At 47.3% G+C, this 23,421-nt stretch overlaps 2 protein-coding genes across 3 annotated transcripts in view; one reads left to right on the forward strand and one right to left on the reverse strand.

Annotated features, from left to right (window-relative positions):
• On the reverse strand, window positions 1–13,659 carry TMEM120B (transmembrane protein 120B). Its single transcript, XM_035340576.1, has 12 exons — window positions 13,438–13,659; window positions 10,407–10,525; window positions 8,694–8,810; window positions 7,707–7,766; window positions 7,020–7,115; window positions 5,959–6,048; window positions 3,933–3,998; window positions 3,013–3,074; window positions 2,671–2,763; window positions 2,167–2,231; window positions 1,929–1,997; window positions 1–1,451 (listed from the first exon to the last, which is right to left on the reverse strand). Exons 1-12 carry the CDS (start codon window positions 13,639–13,641, stop codon window positions 1,338–1,340), a joined length of 1,155 nt encoding a protein of 384 aa, XP_035196467.1. The 5' UTR covers window positions 13,642–13,659; the 3' UTR covers window positions 1–1,337.
• The window catches only part of MORN3 (MORN repeat containing 3), a 14,661-nt gene continuing 4,898 nt past the window's right edge, over window positions 13,659–23,421 (forward strand). Inside the window, exons 1-5 of one of the 2 annotated variants that reach the window (XM_035340578.1) lie at window positions 13,659–13,764; window positions 15,748–15,869; window positions 20,177–20,332; window positions 20,840–20,997; window positions 22,755–22,914. In XM_035340578.1, coding sequence (XP_035196469.1) covers window positions 20,188–20,332; window positions 20,840–20,997; window positions 22,755–22,914 — 463 coding nt within the window. In that variant the 5' untranslated portion in view covers window positions 13,659–13,764; window positions 15,748–15,869; window positions 20,177–20,187. Of the gene's footprint in view, window positions 13,765–15,304; window positions 15,870–18,997; window positions 19,183–20,176; window positions 20,333–20,839; window positions 20,998–22,754; window positions 22,915–23,421 lie in introns of those variants that run through there. The other variant, XM_035340577.1, reaches the window with a different exon arrangement.

Raw genomic sequence — 23,421 nt, forward strand, 5'->3', positions numbered from 1 at the left:
AAAGTTGTTCAAAATATGCAAACGGCAATTTATTGTTCATGCCCACAGGACAGACACTGTAAAGGTAATTTTGTTAGCCTTGCAGCTACAAAATAACTAACAAAACCATGTAAAGTATATAGTGCATATGTATTTCTTCATGAGCACACTTAGTGGGAGAAGGACGTAATGTTCAGATCACCCTGACAAAGCCATTTGCCCACTCTGGGCCTTGTGCTAGCTCCAGGGAAGCCAGCACACAGCTGAGAAACGGGCTGCATAGAGCAGCTCACAATACTGCAGCTGGGCTTCGGAGGTGCAGATGTTAAAGCCCCCAAAACAAGCTTATTCAACTAAGTTCAAGAAGCAGAAGGAGTTCAGTGGGATGGGAGTCAGTATTTCTCCTCAGCTGTCCTTCCAAACAAGCGTTTACATTCTCTTAATGCTTGGTACAAGTACAGGATTTAAAGGAGGCATTTCATACTTCTGCTTAGCCTCTCTTCATCTTTCCAGAATGGCACTGGGAGCAAAGAGGTACCGAAAACGGGAACTGAAGTGCAACTGCACTTACTGCCACTGATCGAGACCACTTTCAAGAAAAACACTGTCTTAAAAGAACAACTCAAAGGGCAGCGTGTTGGTTATTAAAAAGGAGATAAAGCAGCTGCAAATTACAGTTTATTTTTAGGTGTTTTCCAGGCTTGGGCAGATTACCTGATCTCCCTGGAAGAGGGCTAGCAGACTTTCCTGCCATTTCACAACTATTTTGCTTGCTTAAAAGGATTTCTCCTCTTTAAATAGCTTTTTAAAGGTGTATATAGCAGCAGTATGGTACAAAGATGGGCATTTTTTCACAGTACACATAGGTTAGTATTGCCACTGAAAATATGCCTGAAACAAATGCTTTTGAAAACAGCATTCAGTCTGTATTACTGAGCAACCCGGAGTGTTCATAAAGCTTTAAAAATCCAATACCCAGAGTTTAAATAATAAAACTGGAAAGTGTTAAATATCATTCCAGGACTGGAATTACAGTAAATCCCACATTCTCCCAGTGCTGGCTTTTTGCCAGGCAGGTGCATGCTGCTATATATACACACAGAAAAACCAAAATGCAAACACGTTTTGTATTAAATATACATAAATAGCAGGACTGCAAACTGGAGAGCCATGCTTGCTTAATACTGAGTCTGTGCTGGAAGAGTCCACATCCTTCACCAAGCATAGGGACAGACGAGTCCTTCCAAGTTCGTTCACAGCATAGCAGAGGTTCAGGAGGCGCTGTCTAACGCCGAGCGCCTGCTGCAGGCACTGGGACATCGAGTTCCCATGTTGGCACCCAGCACGCGCTGGTAGGTTCACAGCTTCTTCATTTTGTCTTTGTTCTTCTGCAATTTAGTGTGCACCACTTTGAGAGTAGTGAGGAAGTTCCCGAGGAAGAGCAGCAGAAACGTGAAAGCCAACACACAAACCTGAGGAAAGGGGACAAGAGAAAACAAACAAAAAAGGTTAAAAAAGAAAAAAAAAAAAAAGGTGAGCTTTAGGGGTCAGATGAATTGGGGCAGGGAGGCAGGGATACTGTTTCCACATTTAAGCGAGGTAACTTTTGTTACCTTGTTTTTAAGCATGTAACCCATGGTTCAGCCACAAAAAAGAGCCACCAACTCAGCAGCCACTGCTGTTAAATGCACACATACATGAAAAACGTGTGAGATATTTACCCAAGTGAATGTTCTTTCCCCTCCACTTTCTGCTTTTCATTTTGTGTGGTCACCCATGGGTGCAAGTTTCCATACAGTATTTCACAATTTAGAATTCTCTTGTATAGGTCTGTGCCACAACATCCTGAGATATTTAGATGGGGTCAGATAGCCAAGTATTTTACGGATGTAGTTAAAGCACCCCTCTTCCCCTGCTACGTGTTTTTGCTGAGCAGAACCAACACCCACCTGCCATTCTTTGCACTCCTTATGCCTTGACAATCCAAAAAGCGTGATTGCGTTATATAGCTGCCAGAACTGAAAAGAAAAAAAAAAAAAAAAGCAATTATCAGCAAAAATTTAGAATTGTTTGGCACGGGTATGTGTGATCCAAAGCACCTTGTTACCATACTACAACCACAGCACCACCAGCACACCCTCCCCAGGCCCCGCAAGGCAGAGGAGGGAACAGAACAGCCCAACTTACATGCCCAAAGAACAAGAATGGAAGGAGAAACGTCAGCCCCCGCCACATCCAGGACTGAAATCCTTCTGCAACAGGTTAACAGAAGAGAGGGAGTTAGCACAGACAAGCCAGGGCGCATCCCAAGCTGCAGCTCGTCACAAGCAGACCGCCCCATAAGGATTATTCTGCTCAGCAATAATCGGCTAGGTTAAAATAGAAACTTGAAGGGGCAGTGATGGGAGGAAGATGAAGATGGGGATAAACAACACAACCATCTTAATGCCCTCAAGAGTTGATGGGGATCAGAGAACTCCATTCCCACCCCACAGGACCCAAGGAGGATGATAAAAGACTCGCCACCCTTCCTGCTTTTGTACCAGAGGCAGCAGGGCAGGGGGCTAACAGCTGGGCAAATCTGAAATCTCTGAAGGCCACAAAACCATCTCAATATCACTGCCTCTCGACCCTGCCCCTTCTGTCTGACACAACGCAATTTTGCGAACAAAGCATCGCAGACAACCTCACCTACGGTAAGGTCCAAGTGGTTTCTCTCCCCCAGAGCACGGAGTCTATAAAGGCAGCCCCTTTGATAATAATATTGTAGGAACTGAACACAACCTGGAGAATAAGGGAAAGCATCATTGCACTGGCTAATCAGAAGTACCATAAACATTATTAAAATAGTTCGATATCTTTAATCCAATAGTATTATTGTTTATGCTTGTACACTGTGTATTTGTTGTATTATACTGTTTATACTCGCACAGTGTAATACTCCAGTATTTAAGCAGCAGATCTGTTTTTTTCTAAGCATCCCAGGTAGAAAACTATTTTAGCCCATGAAATACCGAGGTAAGATATACTCACTCTGAAATATTGAAAATGCTAAAAATTGACTGCGAAACATTTGATACATGAGTCCATCTGGCCTGGAAGCAAAATACAAAAGAAGTCTATTTGTTTGATGAAAAGCATACAATGCAGCGCCCACCCCTTGTCAGCCAAGAATCCCATTAGAAGATGAAATAAGCAGCTGGTGCCCAGCCCGCTCTACCCCATCTGGAGTCCAGAAAGGGTGCTACAGCTGCACATCGCCGCTCTGGCAGGCAGCAAACGGTCTGATTGATTAGGCTGCCCCCTCTTATTGATTTGCCCGTTGCAGTTTCCTCTAGGCAGCAGTCAAAGCCATTCAGCAGTGTCCACGTTATGAATTAAAGCAGTGGAGCAGGGGTGCTCGTGCTCCTTATCTAACAATAGTTCAGGATACAGACCTTTTGCTGTAGCGACTGTGTGATCTCCTTAGAGATTCAGAACAAAAACACGTTGTTTCAAAACAATTCTTACTTATTAACTAATCAGGTCACACCAAACTGAGGTGGGTCATACAGGAGCCACACACAGGGTGCGTTGCTGGGTTGTTTCACCACCACCACCACGCTGGAATGTAAGTTGCTTTTTTTTTTTTTTGCTTTATAGTTGGTTTACAATCTGGGTGATAAGGCACCAAACAATTCATTTTGTGTCACTCTCCCTCTCTAAAGAGAAACACTGCTTGTTTTGCTCAGCTTATACGGAAATAGAAATTGGGAGACTTTTTTTTTTTAAACCAGCAGTGTAAAAACAAACTTGCAGAGTGTTGTATTTATCACTGAAACATCCGTAGCATCAGACAAGTTTGATGCTTTGCTATGTGCCTGGGCAGACACAGCTACGTGGTCACACTGGATTAATATGCTCAGATGACGCACACATTTTAAAGCACCATGAGCAGGAGAGAGCAAACTCACCACGTTAACATTACTCCAGACAGGAACGTGGAGACATAGTGATGAGACACCCACCAGCCTTTGATCCTGAACAGAATAAAATACGGCAGTTAGACGAGGAACATGAATTTTAACTACTTAGGTCTGGCTTTAAAGACAAAAAATAATCCTGACTGGCCCAAATCAAACAAACAAAAACTAAGTTGGTGGCAACAAAGGACTTGCCAAGAAACCAAGAAGGGACAGCAGGTGTTTGTTACCAGATGACAAGCAGCCGAGGCAGCCCACATTGCCCACGTCAACCAGAGGTTTCTTTGCTGGACACAGACAAGCCACTTCCCAACCTTGCAAACTTTTCCTTTGTGTCTCACAGAGCTCGCCGTGTTCAGCTCTCACATGCCCTGCACATCCTCAAGCTCTGTGGTCAGTGGGGAGAGGCCTCACTCATTTTTAGTGGCTAGCTGTAACGCCAGCAAACTGGACAGAAATTATTTTCTTTTACAAATGCCACGGGCTGGATGGAGCACCCTGGCTGCTGCCACCCCATCTCCGTCACAGCTGCTCCCCAGGACTGGTACCAGGCACATGCACTGCAAGGGAGACACGTCAGAACCCTCATTAATGTAACAGGGAGCTGCAGGTGTTGCAGCAGCAGCCACTCACCCAGCAGCAAGCCTGCATGCAGACTCACGCCTGGGAAGAGATGTGGTGATGGCTGTGGTTTACCCACGCCCTGTGCCAGCCCGTCTGGATGATGAAAAGTGGGGACACAACCTTCAGGCTATTGCTCAAATCTATGACAAGACTCCAGGTCAAGCTAGGCAAGAGCAAATATAAGCAACTTCTTCAAGCTCCCCCAGAGCAAAAGCAAAAGGCACAGCAGAGGCAGGACGAGTTATTGCTCTCCACAGCCAGGACAAGGACTCCCTCCCCAGGCTGCTCAGAGCTTCCCAGGGTGCTGGGGAAGTCAGAGGACGCCCTGAAATTCCTACTGCTCCAAGCGCCTGTGGGAGGAGGGAAGAGATGACAGCACCAGAAAGACAATTGCAGCTGGAGCAGGAAGAGCCGGCTCGAGGTTTGCTTCATTTTGATTTTACCTGTAACTTCTCTGGGCTCACCCACGCCCTTAGAGGGGTTCACACGCCCAGCGGTCCTCACACCATCACCAGTGCCAGCCTTCTCTGGCCGGCAGCCCTGCAGGGGAGCAGCCAAGCTTCTCAACAGCTGCATGCGGGGCTATGCAACTGATCGGGTAAAAGTCCCAGAAGAAAAGCTGAACTTCTCCTTCCAGCATTCCCTTGCTCTAGTAATGCTCAGGGTGCGCTTGGTAACCCCGTATGCTGCACGAGCAGTGAGTTCAGTGCCAAAATGGGAATAGGAGACTGGAAAATCTGACTGAGCATCCCGATAAAAGAGGGGTAGTTCAGGATACTCCTACGAAAGGTGTCATAAGAAATGAAGGCTCGGAGCAAGGATCACCCTTCAGTTTACTTCTCCCAACACTTTGTGTTCCCAGCTCTTTATACAATTATTTCCTCTTAGCCACCAATTTTCCTTTGACACAGCTGTAATTTAGTCAAACGCTTCAGGACACACGGCAGTGACCTGCAGAGCGATCACGCTGACTGCGTGGCACAAACCAGACAGTGACTCAGCTCCTGCTCCCTTTTTCTCATGAGTGTACGCCAGCATACCAACATACATACAGGTACCACTAGAGACACGAGAAGGTACAAAGTCAGCATCACGTCACTGAAAACACACATAATTACATCCCAGATCACACCTACAACTAACCCATAGCTACAAAAAACATCCAATGCCCCGGACCAAGAAATTACAGACTTGCAGAAACTGTGCTTTCTCCTCCCTACACATCTGCCCTTAGAAGAAACTGGGGAGAGGAACAGGGACAACAGACCCTGCATAGAGGAATCAACATCTCAGATTTGCTGGGCTTCAGCGCCAAACTGAATCTGCTTCTGTTGCTTGTTTTAATTTTATGGACGTTTCATGCTTTGAATAGTTTTTGCAGGTGGCACATTACCTTGATCCATTGCTAATAAGAATACTTTCCCGTATCGTCAGCGTGCAGTAATACCACACCAACAGAAAATTGAACACTTCATCTGTCACCCTGTTAAAAAAGCACAGTAAAAAGAAATCCTATTAATTACAGAAACACATTTAAAAATCCCTGTTTTCCCTCCCTTCCCCTGGGAGGATGAAAGCCTGCCCAAGTGAGGTCATCTCTAATCCACATGCAGAGCCACAGATATTGGCACTGCTGCCAAGCAGAGAGTCCTTTACCCTGGGAAGTGCCCAATGATATAACGCTGCGGAGCCTTAGCCGCTAAGCAGGTATGCAGAGATGACATTAATTCCTTCTGAAGGAGAGAAAACACCATGGAAGCACCAGATGATCCAATTTAGAGAAGCATTTCCAGGCTAATTCAATGAGGAGATTCGATGAGATCTCTATAAATCCAATCAACTAAAAGAACAGAAGAGCATTACACCCTGGGGGTAAAAGACCCCCGAAGTCACAGGGATTTGGGGCAGCCTCCATACATGACAGCACCAGTCCCTGGTACGATCCACAGAGACATCGATGGAAGGGTCCAGCTAAAACACCTGGCTGGTTTTTAAGCAAAACTGAATAGCAGAGGCTTGCTGGTGATATGTTATTGTGACGTAAAGATTACTTCTCATGTCTAACCATTTGATGGAAACGCTCTCTTGGGTGGTGTTTGCAACCCCAGAGCAACAGCACGGGGTTGCTCTGTACCTTCCTGGGACAACCTGCGAACAAAACAAACCACTCTTTCCCAAGCACAGTGCAACACCAGAAAAACAACAGATAAGGATTATCGTGTTGTGCTTTCTTAAAACGCTAATCAAGAAAAAGAGAATAGCTAAAATACAGGTCCTGTCTGCACTGAAAAACAGGTACAGATGCTCCCCTGCTGGGGAACCACAACTATTCAAACCCCAAATACAGTCTGCACCCATCTCCTGGTCTCTGGCAATTAGTTCAAATGAATCAGCTTCTAATCCAGCACATTTGTATTCAAAACACTTGGTTGAAAGTAAAAAATGCAGGCTTACCTGTAGTGAAGAATAAACCTGCAGGCCACAGCCCCAAGTAACAAGATGATTGTGAGATAAAGTTTGAACTTCTCATACTCATCTTTGTAGGCAAACCTGAAAGGAAAAAAGCACAGAGCAGGGAATGTCACGCGTCACATGAGTGTAAACAGAGGTTTTACTGAACGTGGCTTCACTTCTTTTCAAACCAGATACAAATCCACATCCCAAACCAAAAGATGAGAAATTTTGCTTGAAACATTTAGCAAATCAGCTAGCAGTGATGAAAAGCAGCATTTCACCTGCATGACTGTGATGCTGCAAAACTCAACAGCTTCAGTCCCTAAGAGCTGGTTTCTGGGTTGCCAGGTTAAGCAGCAGCAGCTCTCTTCATTTCTCACATTTATATAAAAAATCTCCATTTTCTGGAGCCCTGTGTGCCTGGAACTCACAGTATTATTTCTTGTTGCAAAACCCAGCTGAAACTCCCTTAAACTAAGGCAACAGCCCTGGCTGGGCTTAAAAGTGAATGGGGGACAAAACCCACTGGAGCTACAGGAAGCTTTAGCTTGGCCTGTCTCGGTCTGACTTATCTGATCCTGAGCGATGACCTTTAATCAGGTCTAAGAGAAAACCATTCCTGTCCCTGGGCTTCAGCATACACCCCCTGCTAGCCCCAGATGCGCCTGTATGGAAACGCTCACTTACTTTGCTTGGTTACTCAGGAGGGTTACATTCACATTTCCCAGCACAAGATTCAAGTACAAACTGGAAGACAAAAAACAAGAACAGACCCACGTTAAGTTTATTTGCTTTGAACACCACACCTTTTGCTGTCGGTTTTTAATTAAAACAAACTGGAAATACAGACCATTGAAGATTTAATTGCACAAAGTTCAGTCAGGATTTGCAAGAAGTTAGAGAAAAGGTTTCTTTTCCTGGTCCCTTTTCCACGCTATGGTCTCAGGGTGAGATAATTATTATACGCCACCAGAAAATAAAATTAACGTGGAGAAACTGGAAGAAAAGTTTCTGGCAGAGCACTCCACCCACAGTGCTGCAGCACCTTTTACCAGCTTCTTGATTTCAGATCAGTTCCCCACACCAGAGCATTTCCACCCAAAACGCTCATCTCACCACGCAGACAAAGAAGCAGCAGACTTGGGAAGGGGAAAGGAAACAAATCAAGGGTACAAATCAAGTCACTTGGCTCGGCTTACTCCGCATCAGCATCTCCTGACCGCCAGGGTTGCACAGCCCTTGACAACTGAACAAAATACATCCCAGCAGCCCCACTTAAAGCAAAGCACAGATGTTAAGTCAGTTGAAAGCAATATTTGGGAGGAAGAAAAATTAAATAAATGAAAGAGGGGGGAAATTTTGTACTGACCGTCTTTAAAAAACTAGCACAGGAAAATGTCACTGCAGACCAGTGAATTCCATGAGCTCTCACGGATGCAGATTTAACTACTATTTTAACAAGAAAACCCGTGCCTACACACAGCACATTCACATACACTTCCAGCTAATAAATTCTGTGTACAACTGACACAGCAGCTCAGCAAGAGATTTATGACTAATCCAGTGGTACATGTATTTCTTCAGCATGCACATTATCCTGTGGGAACAACACCGCTGTGAACACTCAAAGATCAGCTTTCCTGGAGTGCATGCTTCTCCTGGCAAAGCACTTACCCATTCTTCTTCGGCAAGTAAGCTTCCATGTCGAAGAAGGCATTTTGCCTCTCTTTGATCTGGGTGCTGATCTGCTGTATGAGAGCAAATTCTTCAGGAGTAGCTCTGGGCTTGCACCTGCAAAAACACAGAAACAAGATCTTCCCCTTTATATTTTTACCTCCTTTTTCTTTAAGGACTTTGCCATAAAGTTCATGCTGTTAAAAAGCTAACTGTAAATTAATGCCATTGCGCACCTCTCTCCTGTTTTTCCGCAGCAACATTTGGCTTAGCCCTGATTTTATTTCGCTGCCTGTTTTGTGTCATTGTGGGTTATTTCACCTGCCTGGTGTACAAACCAGCTTCTTTCACCTCAGCTCAGTGTCAAAACTCTGTACCTCTTCCACTGGGAAGCTGTTCAGGCACATTGTGCCATTTTTGTAGGAGCGCCTTCCACTTCGGAAAGTTTCTGTGCGGTTTCAGGCGCTGCCCTTACAGCACCCAAACTGATCTGGGCTCTCTTTGGGGTTGAAAAGCTACACTCAGACCCCATAACCTCCTCATGAAGGACAAAAGCTCACTGCACAGCCTCTAAAAACAAAACAAAAAAGACCTCACGCATCCTTCTGAGCCACCACTGAAAGGATGTCAAACTCATTTAAACTGAAAGGTTGATGCAGCCCCCACACAATCAATGGCAGCTTGGACAGAGGACAGCAGGTGGGGGAAGGGACCTCCAGCTTGCTTTTCTTGCTGCTCTCACTCTGCTGAAATCAGGCATTTTAGGAAGGGCACAGGGTGCAGCTGGGCAGTGCTGGGCAAGAGGAGGGCTCTGCATGACCCTACCTTTCACCACTGCCTTTCTACCTGCAGAGAATGGATTTACAAGCCATGTTTGTGGCAACCAGACCTCCAAAACCCCCAAGCTGCCTGCCTGCAGACATCACCATCACGCACAACACACAAAAAAAGACCGCAGAGAGCAGAGGAATCAGCCTGTGCCCACCCCAGCATCCCCCCCATCCTGAGACCCCAAAGTTATTCCCCATATCCCCACAAGGCTTGGGACCCAGGGGTTGTTTACAAGTCTTGGCCAGGCCCAGCCCAGCAAAAGCTTTCATCGAGGCCACAGCTCTTCGGACGTAAAACATTTCAGGATGTAACAAACGCACAGCTGATGATTTACTTGCAAATTGCAGGTTTACCAATTAATGTAAAACAGAGAGCAGAGGGGTTAGCACAGGGAGGTCAGCAAGCTGTGTTGTTTGAGGACTGTACGCAAGGACTGAGCTGGTGGCTCCCGGTGAGCAGCCTCACAGACAGAGCCAGTCCCTGCTGGTAGTCCCCCCGGGGACAATTAGACCTGCAGGTTCAAGGACTGACACTGCCCTGGCAGCACAGCTGATGGAGTAAGGCTTTGCTCACTTGGCAAAACGCACAGACCAAAAGCAGTACGGTCCCACAGAGTACTGGACCTACTGCAGGCATGCAAACCCATTCAGGCTCCCTCAAAGATTGACTGGATCTTCTTTATTTATAGGACTCGATCTCTCATGTGGTTACAAACGTTTTACCTGACTGCGATAAATGGAACTGACACAAGATTTTTATGGAGCAAAATTGCCACTGTGACGCAGACTACATATTAAACTGCTAAAACTCCAAACATTTCTGCCCTTTGGGAAGCAGAAACATTCCAGTCCTGCCTCCTCCCCCCTTCAGACCTCCCCTTACCGTTGCAGGCTGTGCTTCAGATCCCTTAACGTCTTCTTCTGCCGGTGTATGGAGCTGCTGCAGGCTGTCTGCAAGCTGGTGACTTCCTCCAGTTTCTGCCTGTAAACTTTGTGTGTTTCCTGCAGGAGGAGAAGAGAGGTTCAGTAGGAAGAGCCCTTCTAGGTTATGGATGGCATTGGGTCCTCGCATGGAAGCAAGCCCTGTTTTTTTGGGAGTCAACAGGCACCCAGGGAGGGGTTTCCCGCGTCACCCCATTACAGCAGCCTCCAGTCCCTCAGGCAGACAACCAAGGGGTGATACCAAACCAGCACGGCTTGAAGGGACACTAATAAAAGTTCTTGCAAAAGAGAGAGCATCCTCTCCGCATTCATCTCATTTCCTCTTTCTACCAAGCTTTCCCCATCTGGGGCTGACTTTCTTGTTCCCAGCCCACCCTGTGACAAAGCAGACGTTTGACCCCATCCATCCCCAGCAAACGCGGGGAGAAATCGCAGCTCAGGAACTCTGATTTCACAGCCAGATTCAATCTGGAAGAAAAGAGGAAAGGAGATGAGGACCCAGAGGGGGGAAGAAAAAAAATAAATTACAAAAGTGACCACAAAACACAACCTGGGCAATTGGACAAGCCTCCTGGCCACTGCGGCCACCCCAAGCCCCACGACTGGCTGCTCCAGCACAGCCCACTGCTTCCTCCAGCACATCCAAAACCATGCCACAGCTCGCCCAGCAGAGAAAAGGATGCAACGGGCCCAGGAGGTCCCGGACCCTGCGTTCAACCCATTCCAACACTGCAGGGAGGTGCACAAGGACTTCTTTAGCCAATAAAGCTGACACAGAAGGTTTCACACCATGAACAAACCCGTACAAGCTCGGCGCCTGTCTGGGCACGCCATGGTTTGCATCATGGCCCTCTGCAAGCCAGACCCCTTATCACGTGGAAGTTCAACACAAGCCCTGGTTTAAGGAGAAAAATAGATTTTTTTAAGAGCTATAACTCAGAAGACAGAGTTTGCAGAGTCAGTGTCGAGGAGGGAACGGAGGGGTTAAATGGCCATTCACTTTATCTATCAGCACATCTCACAGAAAATTACACCACAGAAAATTACCTGCCAGTACTCCTCAGGCATAAACACAGTACTAAAGCCACACAAAACAAATCTTTGCTCTCCTCCTTGTTCAGACCTGGCTGTTCGTTATTTACGGCAGCGACATAAAATAAGCTCCACCATCCCATCTGAAAACCTAACTAACCAACCTAACGATGTGAGGCACCACAGCGCCCATCACTGCAGGACTGGTTTGGTTTTGCTGAGAACTCTGGGGCTCACTGGGTCGCCCAGCAACTCCTTCTGCTTCTCTGGGTGTCATGTAACGGTGTCCTTGGAAAGGCTGCTAAACGGGGTAAGAAGCTCTTTGCTGAAAAAGCTTAAGTATTTATTGGAAATGCAAACACGCAAGTTGAGAACTAGTGAATTCCAACACTGACTAGAACCATCAGGATAATGATTTAAAAGTGACACTAGTGTCTAGAACAACATAACATTTGCTAATTAAGTTATTTATTCATCAAGTGAGTGCACACAAAGGGGACCTGCTGGCAGCACAGGGAGCTGTATTTCCGCTAACACAGATAATCCACAGGCCAAACACCTTCCTGGAGGGTCAGGCATGGCCACAGCTCTCTCCACGTAGGATGCACCATGCCTTGAAAACCAAAGGTCTTGTGTACCACGGGTAGAGAGGTATTTTTGTCCCAGGTCTACGAGCTCCTCAGGAGGGGACATCGGAGCCATCCCTGCACTCCGGCGTACAAGTTTTGCAGAATCAGGGCTGTGACTGCCCGGTTTGCCCGCAGACCAAGGGTAGGCACATCTGACACCACTGCCACTGCCTCGTGCTTTCTGCAGGGACGCTGAGGTCTGCTTTCCATTGCACTCGCAACAGTCACCTGCTTGTGGCCAACAGGCTCGTTTGTCTGCAGGATTTAAGCCACATTCGCGGGGAGCCCTCGCAGGTCTAAGCTCCCTCATCAGAATCTGTTTTGTGCGTTCATACGTAGGGTTCAATGAATAAGTCGTTGCAGGGCAACTGGCGTTTTCCCACAGCACAGAGGGGCCACAGCCAGGGTTACGAAGCCGTCGCCAGCCCTGCCCCAAAACCACAATGTCCCCACAGCCCCGAGCTCTTCCTCAGGCTGCTGCTCTAGGGGCAAGGCGCTGCCCCAGCAACCCAAACCTCTCCACAAACACAAGCAGCCCCGGCACCTCGCGCCGAGCTAGGTGCTGTGTCGGGGACAGGGGCTGACGGCGGAGCCCAACGTCCTCCTGCATGGGAGAAGGGAGACGCAGCCCCGACCCACAACCCGCAGTCATCCAGGATGAGACGGGCGGGAGCGCCCTGAGCGTGACGGGACGCCGAAGCATCTCCTTACCGAAGAGCCGGGTTTCCTATTCCACACGTCGTGGTTTGGTTTGAGCCCAGGGCCGTCCTCCGAAGCCTGCGGTCGGACCCAAGCACACACCGCGAGCCCTGAGGCGCTGGGACCCCCCCAGCCCTGCTGGCTCTGTGGGACCCCGGCACCTCCACGTCCCCCTGCTGACAGGAGGGGACAAACCGCCGGCGGTTCGCCGACTTTCATGCTGGACTCCCTCAGCGAGGAGAGCGGCGGCCCTCAGGAGGAGGATGCCGCAGGTTTTACCACAGCCGAGCCCCATCTCCCCGCTCCCCCACCCGGCCACCCGCTGCCACCCCCACACCTGAAGGACTTTTAACTGAAACACCACCAAACCCTGGAGCCCGGCGGCGCGTTCGGCGGCCCCACAGACGCCGGCGGCCACGCCACAGCCGTCGGGGTTTGGGGATTGCCTTGAGGATGCCTGTGCGAGACGTGAGGGGACGCGTGGGGACGACGCGGGGGGAGGACACGCGCGGGTGGCGCTGCCACCTCAGAGCCGGGCTCATGGCGCTCCCCCCCCCCGCCCCCGTCCCTCAGGGGCCGTTCCCGCCGCCTGCCCCTCAGCGCGCGCCTCACCTGGAGCTGCCGGAACTCCTCCTCCAGCTCCCGCCACTCGCCGCAGCAGCGCTCCAGCTGCACCCTCATGGCGCGGTGCAATGCGGCGCCGGGGAGATGGGGGGGGGGGGGGGGGGGGCAAAGCGGCGCGAGCTCTGCCGGCGGACGGCAGCGGCGCGAGCCCGCAGCCGGGGCCGCGGGGGCCACGCGCGCCCCTGACGTCATCGCGCGGGGCTGTGGGCGCGGCGCTGAGGCGGCGCGAGGCTCCCGCCCCGCCCTCCGTGCCTGAGGCGATGGCGGCCCTCAGAGCCCGGCCCCGCTCAGCCCCCGGGGGCGAAAAGCTCCTCGGTAGGCTCCGAGGGGCGCTGGTGGAGCCGCTGTGGCCCGGGGGTGCGTCCCGCAGAGGGATCTGGCGGCTGAGGGGACCAGCGGGGTGCTGGGGGTCAGGGGAGCTGGCTGGGGACGGGGCACACCCGGTTGTCATGGCAGGGAAGACGGCGAGGGGTTGGGGTCAGGGCGCTCCACATCGTCAAGATAAGGGGAGACAGCGAGGTAGCTGGGGTCGGGGCACACCGGGTGGTCAATATCTGGGGAAATGGTGAGGTGTTGGGGTTAGGGCACACCGGGTCCTCGATATCAGGGAAAATGATCAGATAACTGGGGTCTGGGCACACCAGATTGGCAGTACCAGGGAAAAGGGTGAGGTGCTGGGGACAGGGCGCGCTGGGTTGTCAGTATGAGGGAAAAGGTAATGAGCAGAGGAAGCCCACGCGCACACTGTTGAAGCATTCAGCTGCATCCTGGCCCTTCCTGGCACACACGGCAGGCTGGGCTGGTAACAGCCTCCTGCAGGCTGAGGTGAATCCAGGATGGGGTTTGCTGGCATGCTTGTGGGCTGCGAGGTGTTCGGTGAGGTTGGCAGAGATAATTTGACCGAAAAGCAGGCAGACCGCTGCTGTCAGTTCATAGAATGGTCTGGCTGAAAGGGATCTTAAAGATCATCTAATTCCAACCCACCTGCCGTGGGCTGGGACACTTTCCACTAGACTGAAGTGCTCAAAATTTACTTAATTCTTGTTAAGTAAAAACACTTAAGTAAAAGCATTTCTACATTTGTAGGACTACTTTTGCCAATACTAACATTCAAGAAGGTACTTTGAAAAAATATTGTCAATAACCCTTAAAACTATTCATTTAACTCGTTTTCTATAAACCTCACAAGAAAAAAAAAGAAGGCTCTTAATATCACTCTTGGATATTTGCCCTGGGCCATAATTTTGCAGCCTTGTTACATATTTGTTGGGGCCATAGTCTGTGTTTCTGCAGGCAAAGCCCCCAGGGAAGGTGCGCATACAAAAGCAGGAAATTGTGAGCATTTCCCACCAAGAGCCAGGCTGTAGAGTCCTGTAGAGCGGTGAACAGAGATGTGTTGAGAGATCACCAGAACTTTATTCAAAGCTTTAATATTCTTTCCCTTCGCCTCTTGACAGGGAACAATGCTTACAGGTATTGAGGCTGTATGTAATTATAACCCCAAAATATTTATTTCAAAGTCTTTTAACTAAAATATGCTAATTATTAATATTTGTTCAAGAGATCTGTGTTTTCTTTAAAACAGTAACACAAAAGAATTTCATTACCTACAAAAGAGGCTATCTGCACTGCTAGTTCTAAAAGTATTTTAAATTGTATTGTTACAAAAGATTTCAGAATTACCTGTAATCTTTCCATCTCCTGGGAGATTATTGCTGTTTGTATAATCTCATTATTTCAATCACATCTTTACATATAAAATCAGTGAGGTAAGACAACGGTGATTTTATTTTTTTGTAACAAACTAAACAATTCATTTATTATAGTGTATATATTTTTAAGAATGGAAACTGAAGATTTTAATTATATATCAATTATAAAAGGACTGATTTTTTAGTTAACACTTGTAAAAGAAAAAACACGTAATTTATACCACAGTATATGGTCTTGAGATACTCAAATTTGCATATCCAAGTTCTCTGCATTCATTTCTTTAAATATGAACATCTCCTTGAGTTTTCAGGCTTTGTGCACTTTTCTGTCTGCAACAACTGAAACGTGCTGCAAAATTAGACTTCCTGAAGGAAGAGACTCAAAAATCTTTCTAAATGTTCACCAATTTAACTTTTTAGCAAGTTTTCAAATTGGCAGTGTCCTTAACATAGATTCTGCAAAAATCCTGATGGGACCAAGATGTCCATGGTGGGTCTGTAAGAGCGTGTGCACTAACCCAAAAATCCTTCACAGCGATACCTGATGAATACTGCAGATCTAAGTCAGATCTTCTTGCTCCAGCAGACGAGGACAGAGGGAAGGGACAGCCCAGAGGAGCAGCGGACGCTCACGTCTCGTTACAGCTGTGCTGGAGGTTGTCCATCTCTGCCTGCAGAAACGGCTCCTGCCCTGACCAAACAGGAGAGGTACAGTGTGCTGCAGAAAAGCTATTTAAAAAATGCCACTCCTGGCTTCTCCACACCTCACCTTTCCTGTCCTGTGTTAGAAACAGGTTCTGCAGCTCAGCTGGAGTGTGGGGCAAGTTCCTCAGAGCATGTCCCTGGGGCTGGGGATCCAACAGCCCTGCCTGGTTTTCTGGAGTCTGATTTATCTCCTGAGAGCCTTCATTCTTTCTGCATATTTTCCTGCAGGCCTGCTTAACAAACCCCACATGCTGCGCAGTCAAGAGCTGATTAACCCCATCATGTACAGTTTTCACATTCGATTTCAAGGATGCCCCCTATCCACCACTGCAGACAAGACCTGGGCAGTTGCACTGGCTGTGTCCCCAGCCCTCCCTCTGCTCCCACAGCTTAGCGCTGGTGTAGATGAGACTTAGATTCAGTTTAGCATTTTACAGAAGCCAGAAATGTGGCTGTGCAGGTTTAACAGTGAAAGAGACTTCTTATTGTCTCTTTCACCAGTGTCTTTCATTGTGTCTTTCACTGTGCCAACACATGACAAATGTTACCTTTCCTCTGAACCTGAGTATTTTAAAGAACGCTTTTAGGTATCTTGCAAGTCCAACCCTCCAGCTTTTTAATGGCTGGCCTTTCTTCTAAGGCCTTTGAAAAGCAAATCTACAAATACAAAATCTATTTTTCCTTTACCTTAATTAATCACCAAGTCATCAACCATTCAGCACCAGATAACATAATCAAAGAAATTGAGTTAATTATTCAAGTTAAAGATCACAGCAAAACAGCGCAAACTGGAAATTCCCATTCACTCATCAGGTGACAGTAAGCCATGGTAAATAAAATACTTAGCTCATGTTTCAACGGGGAATTGGTACTGCTGATCTTATTTTGTAATCTGGATTTATTCCTCAATTAAGGACTTGGAACAAATGAAGCATTATCTCAAGCATGGCCAAATTTCTCTTGCCTCCGTCATCATACTGTGATCTGCCTGTTTTAAAACAGTGCTGAGGATCCCACAAGGCACTCTCCAGTTGTGCAGCAAATAATTCTTGGCTTTGGGTAACTTCATTGGTTTACATCAGTTTGAGCAGTGTTGTTGCAGGTATTTAAGCAAAGGCAATTAACTGTAAATCTGCAGCAAAAGAATGAAATGCAAGGGGAGGAGGGAGTATCTGGTAAGCATAGGCTTCAGCGGCCCTCCAGTAAACATTTCACTTTGCATGATTCTGACAGTGCTTGAACGTTTCAGATAACCTAGAGCTCTTACTTTAGATTGTTTGGATGTAAAAGCAACACTTTTTTTTTTTTTTTTTTTTAATCTTGAGAGAGCTGTTTGCAGCAAACCGGAGGGAAGAGATTTAAAGAAACACTTTCCCTCAAGGTTGTTATTTAAGCAAAAATCAGCCAGTGAAATCTATCTCAAACCTTCTACAATAATCCATCCCAAATCCTGCTAATAATAATTCTTAAAAACAGAGCTGAGGGGAAGAGCCCTCAGTGCTGCACCCACTCTGTACTCACTCGGCCAAAACTGACACACGCTTGGTTCGAGTCCAAGACCCTCCCACCTCTTCCTCTGGCTTTTATTTTGAATATAGCAGCAATAAAACACACATCTGAGCATCCTACTTCCACAGTATGTTGTTGTCACATTCTTCACCTTTAAAGAATTCCAGCATATGTTTCTCTAAGTGTTTCTCTCTATTTATTCTACAGAGTTCCCAGAATAAACTTAAATTATTGACTCTGATAGTTTTCAGTTGGTTTGGGCATTTCACTTTGGTGATTCCCTGAGCTTTGTGAGAGCAAACTCAGCTCAGAGCAGCTGTCTGCTTTCATTTTGAAAATGATTGGTTTCAGATGTTGTGGAACACCAAGGTCCTCTGGGTTTATTTAATAACAATAAAAAATCTTACTCTTTAAACTGAAAAAAGTAAGGCACATTCATATGTCTTGTGGCCTTGCTCCACAAATGGCTGATATCTGGGCATGTTTCCCCAGCATCCTCCCATTGCTTGGTTTGTTTTTCAGCATGTACTGGAGCTACCATCCTAGCTGGAACTTGGTGAAAGTTCTTCTTTTTTTAAAAATAAAATATAATTTTAAAATATTATAATAGAGCCCTCTCTTAAATCATTTAGGGATCAGCCCTTGGGAGGAGAGCAATGCTGCTTTGTTGAAAGGTGCAGACTCAGTCCTGGGGTGTCTTTTGGTTCTGTTTAGCAAGTGCTTTGCTGGAGACACCAGAGCTCTATTTGGAATTTTTCTATGCAACACATGCTCATACATTATTTTAATTACCACTGGGTTTACTTACACATGCCTCTGTGCTTTCTCTAAACATTAAAAAGGTTAAGAAACCAATTTGTGAATTTTAATTTGTGGCTTAATTATCTTAATCCTTTTAAATTCTTCATTGCATCTAAACCAGTTTAAAATATATATTGAATTTCAAATATATACATGCATTTATCTTCTGTTTAGCAAAAGCTGTGGTTAGGTGATACACAGCTTGGACTTGCTTTTCAAAATCCTTGGACAACCTGCGCTGTTTAAAAATAAACAAGTGAAATTGTCTGAGCTAGTTAATTATTTTAATTGACAAATTCTCAGTTAACTGCAGTGCAATATAGGGGCTGAAACAGTCAAAATAATTAACGCTTTTCTAGAAGGGCCTATTTCTGGTTGCAATTTAAGACTGTAATTTTTGGGCCGCAGTAAGCATTTTTTCTTCTACCTCATGGGTTTCTCTCATTTCCCCCACAAATCCCCGTCTCCCTCTCCAGCACTGTACCTTTGCCATGGTAAAACACAGGAACAATTGTCTTTGGCGATTCTTTGGCTGTGCCCAAAGCCAGGAAACATTTTATGAACAAGGGTGATTAAATCCTTCCTGAACATCTTCATCTCATTTTTAATAACAGGAAATGTCAGGTTTAGTCAGATTTCTGCATGGGACTTCCAATGTGCGTTTCCCAGGGCTTTCTCCATTTTCTTCTGCCACTTGCCGGACTGATTTGTGTTGCCCAGCAGTGCCCTAGATGCGTCCTTTCCCTCCGGGGCTTGTTGGTGCGTGCACAGCACCCCCCTTCCTGACAACAACGGGCACTGTCACCACGCTGCACTTTCAGATCGCTGGAGTCACCGAAGTGGGCCAGGAGCCAGTTTTCATTTCCCGGTGACTTTCCCTGCGGGCTGCTCACAGCCGGCCGGGCTCCCATCTCCCTTCGCGCAGGAGTTTGGCAGAGTTGCTATGACGACTTGGCCCTGGTGTGCACAGCTGCAGCACCCAGCCCGCACCGCTCTCCGAGTGCAGGTTGGTGCCCGTGGGGTAGCTGGGGCTGGGGGCAGGAGAATGTGGGTCCAGCTCGAGGGTGCTTTACCCCTCCAGCATGTGGGCTTTCCTGCAGCATTGCTCCCTCTGCGTTGCTTCCTCCGCTTTTGTTGCTAAAATCCCCCACTCCCTTTGCTCTCTTGCACCCTCATCTCTCTCATCACAAAGCCGAAGTGGGGGCAACACAGAGGAATGGGCCCGCAGCCCCTCTGTGGGCTGGCACCCACCTGGCCAGGTTGGCTGGAGGAATTTCCCCCCTGAGCTCACAATGAGCTCCATTCCTGCTGCCGCTGCCTGCCCCATGCTGCCTCAGTGCCACGGGTGAGGAGCAAGACGGGTAGCACAATGCACAACACTGCTCTGTTTTGGGTGGGAGGGATTCTGAGACACCAATATCTATATATTTTGGCAGTGATATCCCCCTAAATCATTTTTGAATGACCAAGTGGAAAACTAAGGTTGAATGCTAACTCTGTTACTCTGTTTTCTAAGATATATCTAGCTTTTACTCCCTAGCAGTGAGCTATCTCCTAAAAACAAACAATTTGCTTGAACGAGTGCTCCTGCTTGGCAATGAGCAGGTGGAGGATGAGCCCTGGGAAGCAGCTTCTCTGGGTCTCCACTGTGCCAGGACAAGGCTGACTTTCCTTCATGTCCCAAAGTCCTTTTGCAGGTGCAGAGACCAATGCCCACCACAGACCCATCCTGCTGAAGCTGATTTAGCATTTCCTAACATACTACAAGCCTATTTTTAGGTAGTGCGGTTTCATGCATTGGTATTTTTAGATACCTTCTGTTTGTCATATCCTTATATATATATATGTATAATTTATCTTTGATATAGCATCAAAAACAGACATCAATTACTGCCTCAGGTGCATATTAAAATACCGTTCACTGATAGGCTGTTCTGCGGTACCTGCCTTAGTAATTTCACCCTAATTTATTTCTGGCAAATGTTTGTTTTCCTCTCCAGCTGAAAACACAATGCCTGTTGTGAAATACCCCAGGGCTGTAGAGCCTCTCTGGCATGAATGGGACGGGAAAGCACAGAAATGTGGATTAAGACATACGGTCTATGCTGTAAATGGGGATCAGTACACTGGAGAATGGCTGGACAACTTGAAGCATGGTAAGATGTATTGTTTGAAGAAAAAATACTGATATAGGTGTCTTTACAAAAGTTCTGTGGGGCAGGGAACACTATGTACTCCTGGAAGAGCATTCATGCATGTACGACTTAAATATAATGTGTTAGAATGTGTTAGATATAATGCCCTGCAAAAATGCGCTCAGCCATATTTCTAATAGGTAACATGAAGAGCTTTTACATGCACTCAGCTGCAGGGCAATTACCTGAACCATCTAGATTATGGCTGTTAAAAATCCTCTAAAAAATATAACCTGCACTCAGCTCCATGCATCCAAACCCGCGCCGACTGCATTTGACAGAGCGCTCTCGGCTCCCACCGCGTGGGTCACAGGGAAAACACAACCCGGTGCACAGAAACAGCCCCAAAAAAGCAGGATTGCTTCTGCATCGCTAACATCGAAATGGCTTCTGTAGTACTAATTTAGCACCAAGCCTTCTCCTACCCGTTGCGATGACCTCCCTGTTATTTCCTGTTCATTGAAAAAGGCAAAGGCACCCAGATCTGGAAGCGCACCGGTGCTATTTACAGCGGTGACTGGAAGTTTGGGAAGCGGGATGGGTATGGCTCGTACAGCATTCCTGACCCCCTGACCAAGGAATACAAGAAAGTGTACACAGGCTGGTGGGAAAACGACAAAAAGTGTGTAAGTGTGATTTCTGGCATCTGCCCTGAAACAAGGAAAAAAAAAAAAAACAACTTAAAATACTGATTTTTCAAATAGCGCCTGGCCCCTGAGGCTGCGTTGAAGGTGTGGAAAGGTTTGGGGGAAATTAATATGTGGAGCAAGAAAATGAAAGCAAGTACTCTCAAATTGAAGCTGTCTCCCATTGGGGAACCACCTCCCTGCCCTCCCATCTCCAGGCTTGGCTTTGCTTTAAATTTTGGCTTGCCCCTCAAGAGAGCCCAGGAAGCTTCAGAGTTGCATCCATCACCCCACAGAGCCTGCAGTCCCCAGCCCCAGCAGGAGGGACCCCCTGCCCAGCCCCACGCTGCCCCTCAGTGCTCCGGCTCCCTCTGGATGAGCTGCACAAGCGGGACAGGTCATGTGTCCGGGTGTCCTGACTCGCACCACCTGCTGTGCTTCCAGCATGCTTGCAGCAGTCAGAACTTGCTGATGGAACACAGTTACAAGCACTGCAGGAAAATACAGCTTAGAAGCGCTGTGCTGCGAGTTTTACAGCACATTAAGCAAAAAACACAAGTTCTTTAGGAAATTAAGCCTGTCACATAAATCACTGGTTTTTCTACAGGGAGCACAGTGAGGAAGTCATCTGGTAAAAATGACTGCAATCCTATGTGCAAAATCCTTTTAGGAGCATTTTCTGATCTGCCAATGGGAACCTTGCATTCGCCTTTGTGTCCGCTCCTAAATTAAATTAATGGCCTCTTATGCTTCTAACTGGCGTGCAGCTCTCTGGCTCAAGCCTCTTTGCAGGAGCTTCCTTCCTCATTCCCTGAGAATGTATTTTGGATGACTGAGCTTTGGCAAAATATTTACTATGACATCCAAACATCTTTTTTTTTATTATTATTTTTTCCCCTATAAAATCCCCCCCCTTTATATCCATGCAGTTTAATAGAATTAGTGCTCAGAAAAATCAGTTATTGCTGTAACTGTTTTTTTTTTTTTTTTTTTTCCCCAGAGATAATTACTGCTTTCTTCCTATGGGAAAACTCATTAATCATATGTAAATATTTCTCACTGGTATCATGCCTTGTTATAGGGTTGTCTCTTACCTGGCAAGCACACATATAGGACAAACACCTCCCAGGAGTTTCTGGCTTGCACGCAATCACTGGGCTTAATTCATAAATAAATTCACCAAACAAATCTACCACCAGCATCAAGCCAAGAGCCAGTTTGAGGAGCAAAACCTGTGTGGATTTATGGATGGAGCAAAAGGCAAAATCCATCGTTAGGAGCACTGAGGGACTGTCAGTCTGCCCAGGGCAGGGAAGGGGTTGCCAGCCTGGGATGCTCAGGGCTGCAGGAGACATTGGCTGGGTCAAAGGACATCAAATCCCACTTGCAGAGGCAGGTGTATCCCCATGTGTATCATTACATTGTGTATCATTACATTGTGTATCCCCATGCAGGTTTATATACCAGTAGAACATGTCTTTAACTAAATATTAGCAGTAGTCATGCCAAAAATAATATAGAGATACAAACCTGAGATTTTGTCATTGAAATACTATTGGCAAAACAAATCCCATCACATCACCTCTATTTCCTTCACCACACCTTCAGCACATGGTGGTTGAGCTGTGCTGCCGACAGGCAGCTATGTGTCTAAAGGTAGTAAGAACAGGAGCAAGATATCCAGCAATGAATATCCCCAAATCGAACACTGACTCTTTTCAGTAGCGAGGCTCCTAACTGCCCACCTCTGTGCACAGGGCTACGGGACAATGTTCTACCCCAGCGGGGAGTGCTACGAGGGCGAGTGGAGCGGCGGGCTGAGGAGCGGCTGGGGTCGGATGTGCTACAGGGACGGCTCCGTCTACGAGGGGCAGTGGCTAGCGGGCCAGCCAGGCGGGCAGGGGATGCTGTGCCTGTGTAAGTACCAGCGTGTCCACCTACCCCTGTGCAAAACCCACACTGAGTAGGGATGGTCCTTCCCTCCGAGACAATCAGCATCACGCTGCTCTCCTGACACCGGCCAGATCAGTGGGTTCTGCCTTGCGTCTCCCACACAGCCTCGTGTCGGAGGCAGCTGCCCTGTCTGGTTCCTCCCTTGGGGCTCCGGGCTGGAGGCAGCAGGGGCTGAGCGAGAGCAGGTGCCATGATGCTCAAGGCCACACGCATGGAAGCTTGCTTTTGCTGTGATTTACATTTAAATGACAAAGATGGTTAGGGTTAGAAATAATATACTGTTAGGTCAGAGAAGAACAAGTCTCTCTTTTCAAGCCAGGCGCCTTGCCAGGCATGCTTTCTAGCTACTGCATACCAAAGAGGAGACCGTTTTCCAGTATAAAAAACAACAGAGCTATCTTTCTGGGCTCACTCTATCCTCTCTCATACTTCTGACACTGGCTCACATTGAGCAAATTAGTAGGGGTTTCA

Source organism: Oxyura jamaicensis, chromosome 15 (assembly GCF_011077185.1).
Source record: "Oxyura jamaicensis isolate SHBP4307 breed ruddy duck chromosome 15, BPBGC_Ojam_1.0, whole genome shotgun sequence".
Lineage (NCBI taxonomy): Eukaryota > Metazoa > Chordata > Aves > Anseriformes > Anatidae > Oxyura > Oxyura jamaicensis.